We start from the raw sequence: 17,424 nt of genomic DNA on the forward strand, positions 1-17,424 counted from the left end.
TTCTACATCTATGAAAGATGTTTCACATTGATCACGGATCACAAGCCGTTACAAACCATCCTAGGGCAGAAGACAGGCATTCCACCGATCGCGGCAGCACGCTTGCAGCGATGGGCCGTCACTTTGTCTGCTTACAACTACTCGCTCGTGTACAAAAAGTCCAGTGACAACGCAGAGGCAGATTTTTTTTCAAGGTTCCCTCTCCAGGGCCAGCAAGACGGCACGTCCGAAGGCGAGGAATCATTTTATGCATTGCGCCTGGAGTCGATGCCCCTATCCGCCAAAGAGATTGCGCGTGCCACATCACGTGATCCCATGCTTAGTAAGGTGCTCCAGTTTACTAGCACAGGTTGGCCATCGTACCTGCGAGATACAAGTCTAAAGCAATTTTTCGACAGACGTTTGCAGATCAGCGTGTGTCAAGGGTGCCTCATGCATGGCATGAGGGTTGTTATCCCGTCTACTTTTCGAGAGTCTGTTCTCGATGAACTGCACCAAGGTCATCCTGGAATCGTGCGGAGCAAGGAATTGGCTCGCAGCTACGTCTGGTAGCCGTCAATTGATGCAGATTTGGAGACAAGAGTACGAAGTTGTCAAGCGTGCCAGCAACAACGTAAGGATCCATGTAAGGCACCTCTGCATCCTTGGGCATGGCCGACCGCACCATGGAGGCGAATTCACCTGGACTTCGCGGGGCCTTTTCGAGGAACCACATTTCTAGTGGTAATAGATGCCCACTGGAAGTGGCCAGAGGTGTTCGTCATGCGCAGCACAACGTCCGAACGTACTGTTGCTTGCTTGCGTGAACTTTTCTGCAGATTCGGATTGCCAGAGACGGTAGTGTCCGACAATGGGCCACAACTGGTGTCCGAAGAGTTCAAGGCATTCATGCGGGACATCGGAGCCAGACATGTCGTGACCGCCCCTTATCACCCAAGCACAAATGGTTTGGCAGAACGTTTTGTGCAAACATTGAAGTCGGCTCTGCGCAAATCACCTCCAGGTGAATCTGTCGAAGTGACACTTCATAAATTTTTGTTGGCATACCGAAATACGCCTCATCCTACGACAGGAGAGGCACCAGCTAACCTCTTGATAGGTAGAAGATTGCGTACTAAGCTGGATGCAATCAAGCCGACGGTGGAAGGGAAGGTGATGCGCAGTCAGTCTGCCCAAATGCAACAAAAGAAAAGCAACAGAGACTGTTTTTGCATTAATGACAGTGTTTTAGTTCGAAATTACAGAGGCTCGCCGAAGTGGGTTCGTGGAACTGTTCTCAAGAAAACTGGACCAGTCTCCTACAAAGTCCTGGTGAGCACGCCCCGAGGCAAGTTCATCTGGCGTCGGCACCTCGACCAACTGCTGGGTAACACAAGCCCTAAGGTGACACCAGGGTCATCCGACGTAGACAACGTGGAGGGGTTCCTGCTTTTCCCTCCAAACCAAACAGGTGACCAGCCAGCATCAGAAGAGCCAGTGCCCTTGCAGCCTCCCGAGGTCCCTCCGGCGCCCGCTCCTACATCCGAGACGTCGGCTCTTGGAAGGCGCTACCCGTCAAGAAATCGCCGTCCACCCGAGCGATACGAAGCTGGTTTTTAACTATTGTATAAGGATACAATTGCACCCTCTAAATAAAAGGGGAGGAGTGTTGTGTAATCGTCGCGGCTAGAGCGATAGTGGCGGCGCGGCGATCGCGAGAGCTGGCTATAAGATAAGCCGCGCTGTTCGGCCACCGGGGGGATTCCACTACAAGCTGTGATGGAATAAACCACGTTCGGTTTTCCGCCCACCTGGCCTTCGGTTGCTGTCCCCGACAAACAGGACAGGTAGCACCAGCTTTTCCTTTAGGTAATATTTAGAAACTCTATGATGGCAGATGCTCAAGGACCCCAGTGAGAACAAGCAACATGGCGGTGCGCTCTGAAGCAGAGCCTCTTGCTTCGGTGTGAATTCCTCAGTGTTACTGCGTGTACTGGCTATAAATTGGGTACGGGGCGTTCGCTTCGTCTTATCTTGCCTATAACAAATTGGATGGATAACAAGTCTGGCCCGTTTTTTTTATTTCGTTGGACGATTCGGTAGCTTCTAGGCCTAAGGAACACTGGTTTGTATCAGAAATTGTTTATTCCATTCCAACCATATGGCGTCACTCTCAACAGAGTTAAGGTGGGTTCACGCTGGCGAGAGTGGCGCCATCTGGTATGGATGGAATAAAGCTTCATCTTACCTTGCTTATAACAGATTGGATGGACGATAAATTGGGCCTGTTTTTTTTTATTTCGTTGGACGATTCGGTAGCTTCTAGGCCTAAGGAACACTGGTTTGTAGCAGAAATTGTTTATTCCATTTCAACCAAATGGCGCCACTCTCACCAGAGTTAAGGTGGGTTCACGCTGGCGAGTCACATAAATCACGTGACAGGTTTAAAGCAATTTGCTATGCTTTCTTTCCGCTTTCCTAGTGCTTCGCAAACTGTAACTAATTGCCCGAAATTCGTCGCGCCATTTGCGACTCGCCAGTGTGATTCCGCCTTTATCGTCTCATCTGCGTATGTTAAATATTGCAACATAAAGCATAATGTCCAGCAAAAGGCCTGCGTTTCTGCGCACAAATGTTCATTCACTATTCTAGAACTCTCTATTAGCTGTTGGAAGTCTCCTGCATCATGATTGTGTGTAATGTCTGGCAGCATGAAACCGCTCATGTGCACGGATGGTCAGTCGCGAGTGATACACTACTACACTGACGCGTTTGACATGCCAGAGGTGGTTTTTCGGCGTCCCTTACGGTTCTGTATAGTAGTGGTGGTGTGGCTCTACATTTAGCTTGCTATTTAGCTGGAAAGTTGGTTGTCGGGAGTCAGTGGGGGCATGCGTGCTCTTCGCACCATGGCGAACCTCTGAAAAACTTCTGAGAACGCAGCAAGAAGTTTCTTTAGGTTATGCCTTTTATTTATTTGCTGCAGAAAAATGAAAAACCTAACAGCGGCTTCTCGCGGTTCTTACAGTGCCTCCATGAAAGGAATTAAAAACATAAATTACTGTCTGCACAGCGGTCCAATCACAGCAGCTACTTACATTCAGCGATGCTGCAGACTGCAAGTCGTCACGATGTCTTGCTGGTTCAGCACGACACTGAGCATGCATTGTACAGTGAATGAGTGCATGCCACTAATTTTCCTGTGCTGCTTTTTCTCAAGATACATCTGAAATGCCATGCTGTGCAAACAAGTTAGCTGCCTTTTATTTACCATCAGCGATTGGCGGCTGTAGTTTCCGCCTTCTGTCACTCAAAGCCATGCGTAGTTGCTTATGTTTCCTTCTTTAAGTGCACCTCCTGCCTTTACTGTGCAAAAAAGAGTACCTGAACTATTGTTTCCATTTGTGAAAGTCCAGTGGGTAAATGATACAGCTTTTGATTACTCTGAACATTATAGCACTGGCAGGTGACGGACAAAGGGAAGACGAGACACACATGTTCAGACTGTCAAACCAGCTTGCCTAGCAACGCACCCTGCTTTTGAATACTCCTTTACTGGAATCCGATGGGCAACTAATATTGTGACTTACTTTTTGTTCTGTTGTATTGGTCACGTCCCATTTCTCAGCAAAGAGCAATAGCGCCGCTGCACGTTTTGCGGCGGCAGCCGCAATGCAGTGACATCCTGCCGCCGCTCACAATCTCAGTCACAACCAGCCGAACTGACATCCACTTTTGGTGCTTTGACCAGTCGGGTGAGGCCGATTACGACGGTTTCGGCCGTGACTCAAACTTGGAAGTCGCTGCGGAACAGATTTTGTTTGCCTTGCTTCTCTGAGTTCTGACGAGGATGGCGTGTCCTGGGCAGCACCTGGCCCATCTTTAGGGACAGCTGGCTACAAAGTCCGAGGCGAAGCCGAGGCATGCACGCATAGGAAACGGCTCAGAGCAGCGCTCACCCGTTTAGCTTTGTTGCTTGAAAAAGCGTCTGTTTGCCGTTTTTTCCTGCTCATCAAAAAAGGTTTCATCAGAGTGCTCACGTGTTTAACCTCAGTACCTCGTCCGTAGCTGCCACAAAGTGATTCCCGCACAGTCTTGACGTAACTGCTTCCAAGTGTTATACTTAACTGCGGTTATTGCTAATCAGTGTTTGCTTGGGTGCAACGAATGAAGTGACGTGCTGCCTTTTCAAATATCGTGCAACCCTCAAGCCGTCCGTGCCAAGGCAACTTCTCTGTACGGCGGATCCTGGGTGCCAGCGCCGGAAAACTGTGCTAAACTTTCTTGTTCTCGCAGGCCTGTTGATGGTGGAAGCAATGACTGCGATACAAGCTAGTTTGTGTTCACAGCCGCGTAGCAGCTGCCGCCAGTGCAGGGCAGCTGACCCGATCTGCTTACAGCCTTGTGCTTCAAAAAAATTGGCGGTGGTTTAGCTCTGGTTAAACCTGGAGTGACGCGATAGCTACAGGTGGCCTAGTGGAACTTGCTCAGTTGAATTGCAAAGTCAGTCTTTCGCCGCTCCGTTTTGCTGGGCATTCCTTCTTCATCTTCGTTCCACTTGACACGGCGCATGCGCATAGTTGTGGCAGCTCGGTTTCTCCAGCGCGCCGCGGCGCCGGCGGCAGCAGCCATGGCGCCGCGCCGCCGGGAGCTGCTCCACACCACGTGACAGCATGGCAGCGCAGCCACAGGGTAGTGGCACCGCCGCGCTGAAGGCTCGAAATGCTACCGTAATGTAGCTGTCGCTACAAAATGATAGGTATAACGTTAAGAGACCTGATGTGGGCAGAGTGGGTGAAGGAACAAACGTGTTTTAATGACATACGAGTCGAAATCAAGAGGAAGAAATGGGCTTGGGCAGGGCATGTAATGCGAAGGCAAGATAACCTCTGGTCGTTAAGGGTAGCGGAGTGAATTCCAAGAGAAGGCAAGCGTAGCAGGGGGCGGCACAAAGTTAGGTGGGCGGATGAGATTAAGAAGTTTGCAGGCATGGGGGCACAGCTGGCAAAGGAGAGGGTTAATTGGAGAGACATGGGAGAGGCATTTGCCCTGCAGTGAGTGTAGTAAGGCTGATGATGGTGGTGATGAATCAAGAATTAAAAAATTTCCGGTGGTTTAGTTTGGTTAAACTTGGAGTGACGCGATAGCTACAGCTGTCCGAGTGAAACTTGGTCACGTGGTTCATGACCAGCCACGGCGCCACGCTGCCGGCAGCTGCTCTGCACCACTTGACAGCGTGGCGATGTGGTGGCGCCGCCACTGCCACACTGAAGGCCCGAAATGCTACCGTAATTTAGCTATCGCTACAAAATTGGCGGTGGCTAAGCTTTGGTTAAACTTGTATTGACGCGATAGCTACAGCTGGCAGAGTGGAACTTTGTCACGTGACCAACCATTTAACGAACCACGTGATCAGCCACAACGCCGCATTGCCAGCAGCTGCTCCGCACTACGTGACCAACCACGTGACAGCGTGGTGGCGCAGCCACTGGGTAGCAGCGTAGTCACAGGGTGGCGGTGCCACCACGCTGAAGGCTCGAAATGCTACCGTAATGTAGCTATTGCTACAAAAGTAACCGAAAAGCTTTGTTTTTTTTTGTGTTAGGTAACTCCTCTGCCATATTAATCCTTCCAGGGTTGAAATTTTTTTTTTTAAAACTTTCCCAGATGGTCAAATTACTTCATTGCGGATTTCGAACGTAAAAAAATGAATAAAGTTGGGAAGAAATAGTAAAAGAAATCAAACAGTATTTTGGTGTTAGCATCACTCAACTGCAAAATGTTCAAATGTTCAGTAGTATTTCAGAATGTGGTATTCCTTAAAACATCGGTCTACGCACAATGCCTTAATGCAGTCTGCACGCATGAAACATGGAAAAGTAATTGCTGTGTGTCAAGGGAATGGGCAATGCGTTCGGCCATATCGCCGCTTTGCCGTGCATCTGAAGAACTCGAAAAAAAACTCAGTAAACGAGGAGAGCGAGAATGCCTCTCGAGCGTTGGTGATAAAAAAAGTTAAGAGCAGCACCAATAAAGATGGAAGTAAACTTCTGCAGCCCTTGCAAGGGAGTGCCAATAAAGATTAAAAAAAAGTCAAGTTTCACGCACTTCCGTTGCGAACACGTGGTGAAACTGAAGACAGGAAAGGCGTTGCCGCAGACCGCGCAACACGCTGAAGCCAGAAATAAGTTCTGCTTATCTCCGCAAGAAGGTAGTGCAATCAAATTTCAAATGCTTGTAAATTCTAGGAGGTGGCAGCACCTCCCAGTAAGCATGCATCATCGTTATGGCGCAAAATTTTAAACGGAGGGTTGAAACCGTTCCCGTATGGCAAAGACCTTGTGGGACGGAAAACCGCCACCCTGCAGCAAACACCCTCAAAAGGTCAAATTATTTTTCGCAAGTATATCTACTATAACCAGTGGGGAAAAACTGGCATGCAAGCAAGGATTAGGCAAATGTGGTCTTCTTCACAAATGACGCGTTTTTTTTCTTCAAAGCATAAAACATGACAAAAAGGACAACACACAAATAGCACTGCACAATAAACTCGCAGAGCAGTCGTATGCATTCAGCCATAGAATATAATTACAGCTCTCGACAGTTTCACTGAGCACAACAATATAAACAAAACACTGCAATAAATTTCAAGACAGAATCTAGTACAAACCGTGGCTCGCACAAAATATAGCGTAATAGACATTGGAAAGTAGGCTAGAGGCGGATCTCGGGCATCATGAGCTGATTTCGAAGTGGAACTGCATACAAAATGTTCGAGCTTAAATGGGACAAAAATTCTTGGCTGGTTTAAAATCCTTGTGTAGCAGCCTCCATTCCTGGCCAGGCCTAACTTCACCTGGTGAGGTTTGCTTAAAAAGTCTAGTTAGATATTCTGTTTTGCAGGTCAGTTTTAATGAATGAGGCCTGGCCGAACACCTGTCTGACGGCGGCCTTTGATAAGGGTAGTGACAGCAAAGAGAGTGCCAGCTTAGACATCAATGGACATTGGCTTACCGGCAACATTTTTTTGCATTTCTCACGCTAACCCAGAATTCATTTTGAACCGGGTATCCTAAGTCAGATCGTTGATTTTTGGCTGCTGTCTCACTCTGCAGGCTGTGCAAACTACCAGGAGCTCAAGGAAGGCTTGAACATGGTATTCCGTGCAGTGCAAGCGGGGGAGATCAAACCAATGGTAAGCCGGCTTGTGCTGCTCAAAGTGGCGTATCACAATAAAATCTGGTGGGAGGCTGCATGGCGGTAGAAAACAAATTATCACATTGTCCTTTCTTGCTTGCTTGCCAGCATTTGGGGCAGACATCTGAACGGCTGCTGCTGTGCGCAGGTCCTCCCCAAGAATGTCTCAATGATCGGAGGAACACTGCGAAACATGGGCCCACACTTCCGACCAGAACTGGCCATGGAGGGGCTGGGACCACTGCGCATGCTAGCCGAGATTGGACTTGTGAAGCTGCAGCGGGACCTGGTCAACATCTTTGTCGGTCAGTGGCCTTGTTGACAAATATGTGCTTACTGGACAGAGCCAGCTTCAGGTGGGGGGGCAGGCTGCCTAAAGACTTGGGCATTGAGAAACCAAACATGCAGTCTTAAGGTGAAAGAACACACATCATTGTTGTGTTCAGTCTCGGTTTACATGTGAATTCTTTATTCCCCCCAGGGGCGCTTCTGTTCATCGTTATATATATGATTGTATGTTTGAATAAACGGGTTTTTTATGCATCGGGACGGCTTTTATGCGTCGGGACGGTTTTCACCTTCGAAAATATCACATTGGCGACGAGGATGTTGTGAACGTACGAATACGACTCTGCACTCGCCGCATTACGGCACCAGTTTTCGACGTCGCGCAACGTTATCGTAGAGCGTCATCGCTTTCACCGCCGCAGCCAAAACACAGGTGAGTCCGTTCATGACTTTGTTGCCGCTCTACGGAAGCTAGCGTCACATTGTTCATTTGCTTCTCAAGATGATGCTCTGCGGGATCAATTCATTGCCGGCGTAGCTTCCAATCGCGTACGCGAGCGGTTACTTCTCGAGGGTTCCACACTGTCATTCCAGGATTCAGTTCGAATTGCACTTCAGTTTGAGCAGGCGGCTGAACAGCTAAAGGAGCTTTCTGCGTCGATGGAGGCAATTTCATTGCGGCAGCGAGGTAAACCATCCTCTCATTCTTCGCAAAAAAGAAATGCACAGCCGGCAGCCTCCTTTCAGCAGAATTTAACGAGGAGCGCGGGCGGCTCACGTGCGCCGCAACGGAACCGCCCTCCTGAGCGGAACGGAGGACCCGCTCTGATTCACCACATTGTTTCCGATGCTGCTCGCAGGACCACTTCGCATCAGCACCGCAGTGCCCAGCGCATGGCAAGACTTGTTCGTTTTGCGGTCACAATGGCTATTTTCAAAAGGTATGCAACAGCAAACGAACTCAAATGCAAGGCCGAGTTCGTGAAGTTGAATTTCATGAAGATGTTTCGTCATCTAGCAGTGCTGAGCAAGTGTTGACTGTGCACGGAATTCATATTCAAGTGCAAGTCGCAAATGTCACTGGCATTCCTTGTCAATTCAGGGTCGTCTGTTTCAATCCTGCCAGAGCAAGAATTCAGTCGATATTTTCAGAGCGTTCCGCTCCTGCCTGTTCCACATGTCACTCTGTCTCAACGGCCGATTTCCGTGCTAGGTTGTTTCCAGGCAGACATTTGGTTTAAAGGCCGCACAGCGTCACTACGTTTTTATTTTGTTCACCAAGGAACTTGTCTGATCGGTCTTGACGGCATTCAAGCCTTGAATCTTCGCATCAAGGGTTCTGCTCTTAAATGCTTATACACGTCCGTTGCTCCACTGCCGACTGACCCGCTATCCCGTTCCATTTCCACACAGTCAAGCGCGCAGCCCCGTAACAAAGATCTTCCGCCAGCCTTAGCACGTGAGTTCAGTTCGCCTTTCAGTCCCGAGTTGGGTCTTGTTAAGGGGTTCACGCATCGCACCAAGACGTGGCAAGGCCTGCAGCTTCCAAGCTTCGTCGTCCGCCATATTCTTTCCGGTCACCAGTATCAAACGAGCTTCAGAGGTTCCTGAGCCTTGACATTATCGAGCGCATCGATGCTTTTCAATGGATGTTCCCCATTGTTGTGTCGACAAGAAAGATGGTCGCATCAGGATATGTGTAGACCTTCGAGAGCCGAACAAAGCCATTTTTCCAGACAGTTTCCCATTGCCCCACACAGAGGAGCTGCTTCACGCTTTGGTAGGTGCTGCACACTTCTCAAAATTTGACTTGGCTTCCGCTTACCATCAGGTTCTCCTGCTTTCATCACTCATGACGGGCTTTTCCGTTTTAAAAGAGTTTGTTTGGGTTGGCTTCTGCCCCAGCGGCATTTCAGAAGATGATGGCAATAATATTCGACCGCTGCCCTGGCGTGCTGTTCTACATTGATGATGTGATCATTTTTGGCAAGACTGTAGAAGAACACCTTTCAAGCTTAAAAACCATGCTGCAAAAGATCAAGAACGCAGGCCTGAAACTGAACAACAAATGCCTCTTAGACGTTCCAGAACTTGCGTTTCAAGGGCATAAGGTCACTGCACGTGGTATCTCGCCACTTCCAGAGAAAGTAGACTCCATAGTTGACTCACCAGTGCCAACTGGTGTTGCTGCCCTCCATTCTTTCCTGGGTCTCGTAGAATACTACTCCAAGTTTGTTCCACACTTGGCACAAGTGGTCGAGCCTATGAGAATCTTACTTCGCAAAAATGAGCCGTTCATCTGGTCAGCCGAAGCAGACAGCAGTTTCAGGAGGGTGAAGGAAATGCTATCGTCGAGTGCAGTCCTTCAGATGTTCGATTCGTCACTTCCAGTCATTGTGTCGACCGACACGTCCTACTGTGGGCTGGGAGCAGTCCTGCAGCAACAAAGTGGCCACAAGCTCCGCACAGTCGCATTCGCATCTCGTACACTGCCACCTGCGGAGAGGAAATATTCAGTCTGTGAAATAAAAGCACTTGCATGTATTTGGGCATGTGAACGATTGCACACATACCTTTGGGGTCGCCATTTCACAATCCGAACAGACCACCAGGCACTGGTGTCCTTGCTGTTGTCACAAGGACATAGAAGACGGCCACTCCAAATCGCACGCTGGAGTGCACGACTGCTTTGCTACAATTCCACTGTTGAATACCGCAAGGGGTCCACAAACACTGTAGCAGATGCACTTTCTCGGCTGCCAGCACCCACGTCAAGGAAGACATTGCTAAGGAGGAAGAAATTGTCTCGTTCATTGAGCCAGCTTGCGTGACAAAGGAGAAGTTCAAGCAGGCCACCCTTGACGATGGTTGCCTGGAAACCGTCAAGTCATTTGTGCTGAGTTCCTGGCTGCCAAAGAAGTCCATACCAGAAGAGGCGAAACCATTTTACCCTGTTCGGGAAGAACTTTCTGTTGTTGATAACCTACTACTGCGTGCAGAGCGCCTCGTTGTTCCGTCCTCCCTCACGGATCAGATCATTGCCACCGCGCATGAGACACATCCGGGTATCACGCGCACGAAGGCGCGACTGTGCGACCGGTTCTGGTGGCCACGAATGGATAAGCAAGTGGAAATGGCAATAAAAAACTGCCACATCTGCCTGGAGGCAGATAAATCCGCCAAAACATCACCAGCACTGTTGCAACCTGTTGAATGGCGTGAGCAACGATGGCAGGAGCTTGGCCTAGACATTGTTGGTCCTTTGGCGCATGCAGCTTACAACAGCAGATTTGCTGTAACGCTTGTTGACTACCATTCTAAATGGCCGGAGGTACATTTTTGCAGCGAAGTGTCCACGTGCACTGTGAAAGACTTTTTAACAAGTGTTTTTGCCCGTGAAGGATATCCAGGAGAGATCGTTTGTGACAATGGACCTCAGTTCACTTCGCGTGAATTCATCACCTTTCTGCAAAACAGAGGCATCCGTCTTTCACATTCGTCAATGTACTATCCCCAAGCAAATGGGCAAATAGAGCGGTTCAATCCCACACTGAAAAACTTCATTCAAGTCGCACTCCTCAAAAGATGACCACTCAGGCAAGCAGTCACAGAATACCTTGCCATTTACGGATGTACTCCGCAGGCTACCACAGGGGTCACCCCAGCAGTTCTGCTGTATGGTAGAATGCCCCGAACCAGGCTGGATATCGTGGGTTTCTCAGCACCAGCATTTGCGGAAGACCCAGCCAAGGAATTGGCGCGACTCCCTCGAAGGGTGCGGCTTCAACAGCAGAGCGGCAAGCACTACAAGGACAAAAGGAGAGCTGCCAAGAAGACGAAGATAGCCGTTGGCGACTTTGTCCGTATCAAGAAACCGTCCGTTCGTTTCAAGGGAGTCTGCGCCTTTTCTTCACCAACTCAAGTGATCGAGAGGAGGGGACCAGCCTCTTTCCGACTTGGAGATGGCCGTACGTGGAATGCGTCCAAGCTTTCCAGGGTTCCAGAGAGGAGCACCTGTGAACCAGGCCAATTTAGTGCCATGCCGCAGCCGTGGTCTCCTGATGTGGTGCAGCCTGTCATGCCACAGCCGTGGTCTCGTGACGTGCTGCAGCCTGCCACGCTGCCGCCGCAGTCTCGTGACATGCTGAAGCCTGCCACGCCGCAGCCTCGATCTCCTAGTGTGCTGCAGCCTGCCACGCCGCAGCCTCGATCTCCTGGTGTGCTGTAGCCTGCCACGCCGCAGCCTCAATCTCCTGATGTGCTGCAGCCTGCCACGCCGCAGCCTCGATCTCCTGATGTGCTGCAGCCTGCCACGCCGCAGCCTCGATCTCCTGGTGTGCTGCAGCCTGCCACGCCGCAGCCTCGATCTCCTGGTGTGCTGCAGCCTGCCACGCCGCAGCCTCGATCTCCTGATGTGCTGCAGCCTGCCACGCCGCAGCCTCGATCTCCTGGTGTGCTGCAGCCTGCCACGCCGCAGCCTCGATCTCCTGGTGTGCTGCAGCCTGCCACGCCGCAGCCTCGATCTCCTGATGTGCTGCAGCCTGCCACGCCGCAGCCTCGATCTCCTGATGTGCTGCAGCCTGCCACGCCGCAGCCTCGATCTCCTGGTGTGCTGCAGCCTGCCACGCCGCAGCCTCGATCTCCTGGTGTGCTGTAGCCTGCCACGCCGCAGCCTCAATCTCCTGATGTGCTGCAGCCTGCCACGCCGCAGCCTCGATCTCCTGATGTGCTGCAGCCTGCCACGCCGCAGCCTCGATCTCCTGGTGTGCTGTAGCCTGCCACGCCGCAGCCTCAATCTCCTGATGTGCTGCAGCCTGCCACGCCGCAGCCTCGATCTCCTGATGTGCTGCAGCCTGCCACGCCGCAGCCTCGATCTCCTGGTGTGCTGCAGCCTGCCACGCCGCAGCCTCAATCTCCTGATGTGCTGCAGTCTGCCACACCGCAGCCTCGATCTCCTGATGGGCTGCAGCCTGCCGTGCTACAGCCGCCTTCCCCCAGGATGCAGGCTCGGTCTCCTGGCATACTGCAACAGCAGTCTACGAGCCCGTCGCTATCGTCGACAGTATGACGTTCAAAGCGAGAGCGCCGGCCACCGGCCTGGCTTCGAGACTATCAGACCAATTAGTTGGCTGTCTGACATTGTGTACATAGTCTGTAATTATGTGTAAATAAGTACAGTGTGCATGCCTTGCTTTTTCTTACTAATAGTTACGCTTCTGTTCTTCGTTATATATATGATTGTATGTTTGAATAAATGGGTTTTTTATGCATCGGGACGGCTGGAGTCTGACTTTCGTTTTCACCTTCGAAAATATCACAATCATACATGTAAACCCTTGCTTGTACTCAAGCCGTGCAAGCATGCCTGCGTGGCTCATGGGTGACAAGTTTGAATCCCGATAAAATCCTTAAGTTAGTCATTTACTTTATAAAAATGCATCATTTGTGACATGTGGCAACCTTTAATTCACATTAGATGTCATGTTTTTAATCACTTTCATTTGGCAAATCTGTGGTATGAGCTATTTATTTACAAATATACTGCAGGCTATTTTTTGGACCCATCAGGAGGGAAGATAAAAGAACGACTTGAACAACATCACGACATAAGTAGTGTTAACAAAAGAACAAAAACAGGCAACACATTAAAGTGCATAAAGCACTGTATAAAAGAGGAGTAAATTCCGACCAACCGAGAACAGACGCTCTACTGCAGCCACAACATTTGTTGAGTCGAAAGCTCTAGGCGGTGATGAACTCCACTCAGCCACCTTGCGGGGGAAAAAAATTGTTTTTAAACGATCCTGTGCGAGCGGAAATAGGTGTTAAAGAACATGACTGTGCCTTGTACTGAGGGGCGTCACTTGCTTAGGGAAAAATACTTTCAGTGTACCAGTCAAACATTCACGTAAGAATGAAAGTCTGCTAATCTTTCCGTATTTGCCTAGTGTGGGGATATTGTCAGGTTTCATCAGTGATGTCGAAGAATCCTGCCTCTTATCACAGACCTTTCAGCCAGTTGGTTTTTTGCACCTGTACGTGATTGCGCTGCCTCTTATATTTGAAAAAATACATCTGACAGCTTTCCTCTGAATATTTTTTATTCATGATGTAATTGGCACCAACAAACAAGTACCAAGGTGGGAGAAAGTCCTCAACACGAGTGCTACTACATGAATAATAAGATTCAGCTCGCCCAGCTTTCCACCTTACTACTGTATATTGTCTAGTTGCTGTATATCTTTTTTTTATGTGAGCATCCCACGTAACTGCTGCGTATTCCAGTTTCGAACATATACATTGCTTGGATAGTAATTTTCTCTTAAGAAACCAGAGCTTACATAAGGCAAATATCAGCTGTGCAGCACCGCCGACAGGGCGCTTTTTCCTCTGAACAGGACCATTGACGATGGTGCATTTTTTCCTTTCTCTAGCTGACAGCCAAGCCGCTGACCCCACCTCAGGAAGGGAATCTAGGCTGTATTCACCTATGCCAGGGCAAGCAAGATGCTGAGAGACTGGGCAGGACGACCTTGCCAGACTGTTCACGACTATTTTAGAGTGCCCACTAAGGCCCCACTCACTGATTTTGCCTATCTTTTTCTGTAGCCTGCTTGACCTTGAAACAACCCAGGTCACACGACCTTGTGACATCTTCAAAATCTGCCCACCATGGTAGGTGGCAGTTCAATCTAATGATTGGTTGCTCTTCCCGAGCAATGTAGTCGCACAAGCTCCACCGGTGGCAGCACCTGCCAGCACAGGGAAGTGGCGCATTGCTTAACCGCTGCACTACCACGCCAAGACCGGTATGAGGACTTTCAGCGAGCTATGAATGTAAAGTCGAGAACGACCAGTTTCTGCATATCGGCATTAACGCTGTCGCGTCATATCCTTAAGGCAGAGCTAAGTGCCCCGATTTGGCTGTTCTTTGTAAGCCTAATTGACCTTGAAAACCGAGCCTCGTACCGAAACCATAGTGAGAATCGCACTGGTAGCACGCCTAACCATTTTTATTTTTATTGCAGGCCTTGAGCTGGCGAGCCAGGAGCAGTTGATGCCTTTCCTCCTGCACCCACCTGATCTGGCTGAGGCCTTTGGGGAGCTCGTGAAGCTGCAGGGGGTCCTGGACCTGGTCATGCTGTGCAAGACCAACCTGCACCTCCCCATCCACTACCTCAGCGGCTACACCCGGGAGGCCCTGAAGTACTTTGCCAACTGCGAGCGGGGCAAGTACATCCACAAGTTCCGCTTCCCCCTCAAGGTGCCCCTCGTCCGGGTGGTCCTGGAAAAGTGAGGAACAACTCTTCTTCCTCTACAATGACCAATTGTTTCCTCGCAGGCACCTTACAAATATGGCACCGTTTTGGTTGGTTTGAAAGAGGGGTTGAGGACAGGGACATGAATGCTGTCATAAACCCTTTCAGTTGTAGGGAAAGAGTTGCTCTGCAGGCATGTACAACTTCAACAATGTAAGTCAGTTATACCCACTTTCGCACTACTTTTTGGACAACGGACTCGACGGGATGTGGAAAATGGTCTGGATAATTCAACAGTCCGAAAAATCCATCAACTTAAAAAAAAAGAGATCTTTCTGCAAAAAACTGGCAGTCTTCACAGCTCCCCACGCTGCACTTGCAAGCAATATTGTTAGGCTGTATCTGAGCCACAGTCATGCTTTCGTCATGTCCGCACTACTGCCTCGTGTCATGATACCAGATGGTGCGACTTGGCTGCAGGTCATGCCACGGAACGAATGCTGACTGCCGCGCAAAGGAAAAAGTCAGTTTCCATGGGCAGCAACACTCATGAAGACTGAGAAAGCACCCTGCTCCTCCCCCCCCACCCCCCCACCCCACCCCATCTGCACCCCGCACCATACGTGGTGTTGCCCAGGCTACGCAGACATTGCAGCTTTCTGTTTCAGTGCTATCACCCACTCTGTGTAGGCCATCTCGATGGCAACGAAGAGCATGCTGCCATCTCAAGTGGTAACGATGAAGTACAAAAAGTAGCAGTTGTAGTAGTACTTTTATTTGGCCATGATATAATACAATATGCCCTCAAGGTGAGAAAGACAAAGCAATCCTCCTCACGAGGCCTACACCCCGAATACAGTTGACAACCGAAAATTCGGCACCTGATTTTTCAGACATGCTTGATTATTCCGACTTTTTCGCAGCACCGTGACATGGCCCATAGATCCAATGTGTAAAAGTGCCTGAAATTTCGGACGCAGTGCAACTGACTCCTCGATCTTTCAGACCCCGTTTGCACTCACTGCCAATTCCCAAGCCGCCATATAATGCGTACAGTGGAACCTCATTACTTCGAACTATAGGAGGGATCGACACCTTTATCAAACAAAACGAAATTCAAGCTTAAAGGGAGCCTCCTAAATTGCGATGCTAAAATTCTGCGCGAGCCGGCACATTGCGTCCGCGTGATTTCGAATTCATCCTGTTCTTGAACGTCCCCTATTGCACGATCTTGAACAGTAGTCAGAGTTCGCTGAACTCATCTGCGCCGAGTCTTTTGTCCTGAATACGGGAGGTAGCAGCGAAATGCATGTGAGGCTTACGGCTTCACGGAGATGGCGAGCGCAGAACGGAGTGGTGATGCATCAAAACGAGGTCAGCGTACTCGTGGCGAAACACACCACAACTCTGACTTTTCTATCGTATAACCGTAAACAACTGACGTTTTGATGACAAGCAAAATGCCTCTTATTAGTGCATATTGCCAGATATGATGCCGATGTTGGTTCTAGTCCCTAGGCCTAATGACGAAGGCCGACGGACGTCTTGCTTCGACCGTTTTGCGGTTCTTATTGTTTCGCCATCTTTGCTTTCTCGTTCTGGGCCGATAGTATTGCGGGCACAGTGCAGCTTCCCGTCGCTTTCCCGTCTAGACTTTGTCCCAACCCGTGCGTTCATCAGAGACATGCCAAGGGCAGTACAGCCAGGCCGAGGTCATGAAGGCGGTTGCTGCCCGTCGTATGCCCACATTACGTATGGCGAAATTTAGTCATGAGGAGCTTCAGACTGTCTGCAATACAACTGACCCCTTCCTTCGTCATACTGGCAAAAAGTTTGTGGTTTTTTCGGTGCAATTTGATTTTCTGGATTGCCGGATTTTTCGGTCGTTTTTGTGGTCCCTAGAGAGACAGAAAAATCGGTCGTTAACTGTAATACATCTTGAACAATGGTGGCTGAATGGACAACAGATAATAAAACTCACTTTCAAAACAATGAACAATAGTTATCACACTAGAAATAGTGGACACTGGTAGACGATGCAAAAGATACTGAACAACAATTGTCAGTAAACAAAAACACTTTCATAATATGCACATTTGGCTAGAAAAGGAAACAATGCACTAGACTAAGTATACAGAGTTAGCTGTAATTTATACAGGAGGAAAAACTATCTTGAGTTTTTTGTAAACCAGATACACTATGACTTTCTACTGCGATTTCTGCAAGAGACTGATAGGCATTACACAATGTTACAATTTGGTTATATACCGTATTTACTCGTGTAATGAACCTACTTTTTTTCCAAAAAAGTTGACATCAGTTTGGGGGGAGGGTTCATTAGCGAGAAAAAAAAGGATTCAACAGATTTATTTGAAAGGGTTGATATTTCATATCATACCTCTGTCCAACCTTCCGGCATCAACATACCCGCCTGGTCAGACATGTTTGTGCTGCTGGCGTTTAGCATCGTTCACTTTGGTGCATGGGTTGAGATTATGCGAACATGCTCAACACTGGACAATTCTTGGCGCTCTGCCAAGTTTGCCCGTCGCCATGCCACGCTCCCCCCCTGTGACAATCCAAAGTACAGTTGCACATGGACAAGGCCAAATCCATTCCAAGTAGAACCAAACTGAAACTGAAACCCAGGACACAACATACTTCGGGGAAAAGCAAACATTGGTGAAAAATTGAAATTGAA

The 17,424-nt window shown here is 49.3% G+C and overlaps 1 protein-coding gene and 1 pseudogene across 4 annotated transcripts in view; both read left to right on the forward strand.

Annotated features, from left to right (window-relative positions):
* Positions 1-17,424, forward strand: part of Zwilch (zwilch kinetochore protein) — a 217,576-nt gene that overhangs the window by 152,986 nt on the left and 47,166 nt on the right. For all 4 annotated transcript variants that reach the window (XM_077628066.1, XM_077628064.1, XM_077628063.1 and 1 more), the window contains 3 exons: positions 7,095-7,174; positions 7,325-7,481; positions 14,493-14,757. In XM_077628066.1, the coding sequence (XP_077484192.1) occupies positions 7,095-7,174; positions 7,325-7,481; positions 14,493-14,757 (502 nt within the window). The remainder of the gene's footprint in view (positions 1-7,094; positions 7,175-7,324; positions 7,482-14,492; positions 14,758-17,424) is intronic.
* Positions 7,792-11,565, forward strand: LOC144094419 (uncharacterized; annotated as a pseudogene).

This window comes from Amblyomma americanum, chromosome 6 (genome assembly GCF_052857255.1).
Source record: "Amblyomma americanum isolate KBUSLIRL-KWMA chromosome 6, ASM5285725v1, whole genome shotgun sequence".
NCBI classification, from domain to species: Eukaryota; Metazoa; Arthropoda; class Arachnida; order Ixodida; family Ixodidae; genus Amblyomma; species Amblyomma americanum.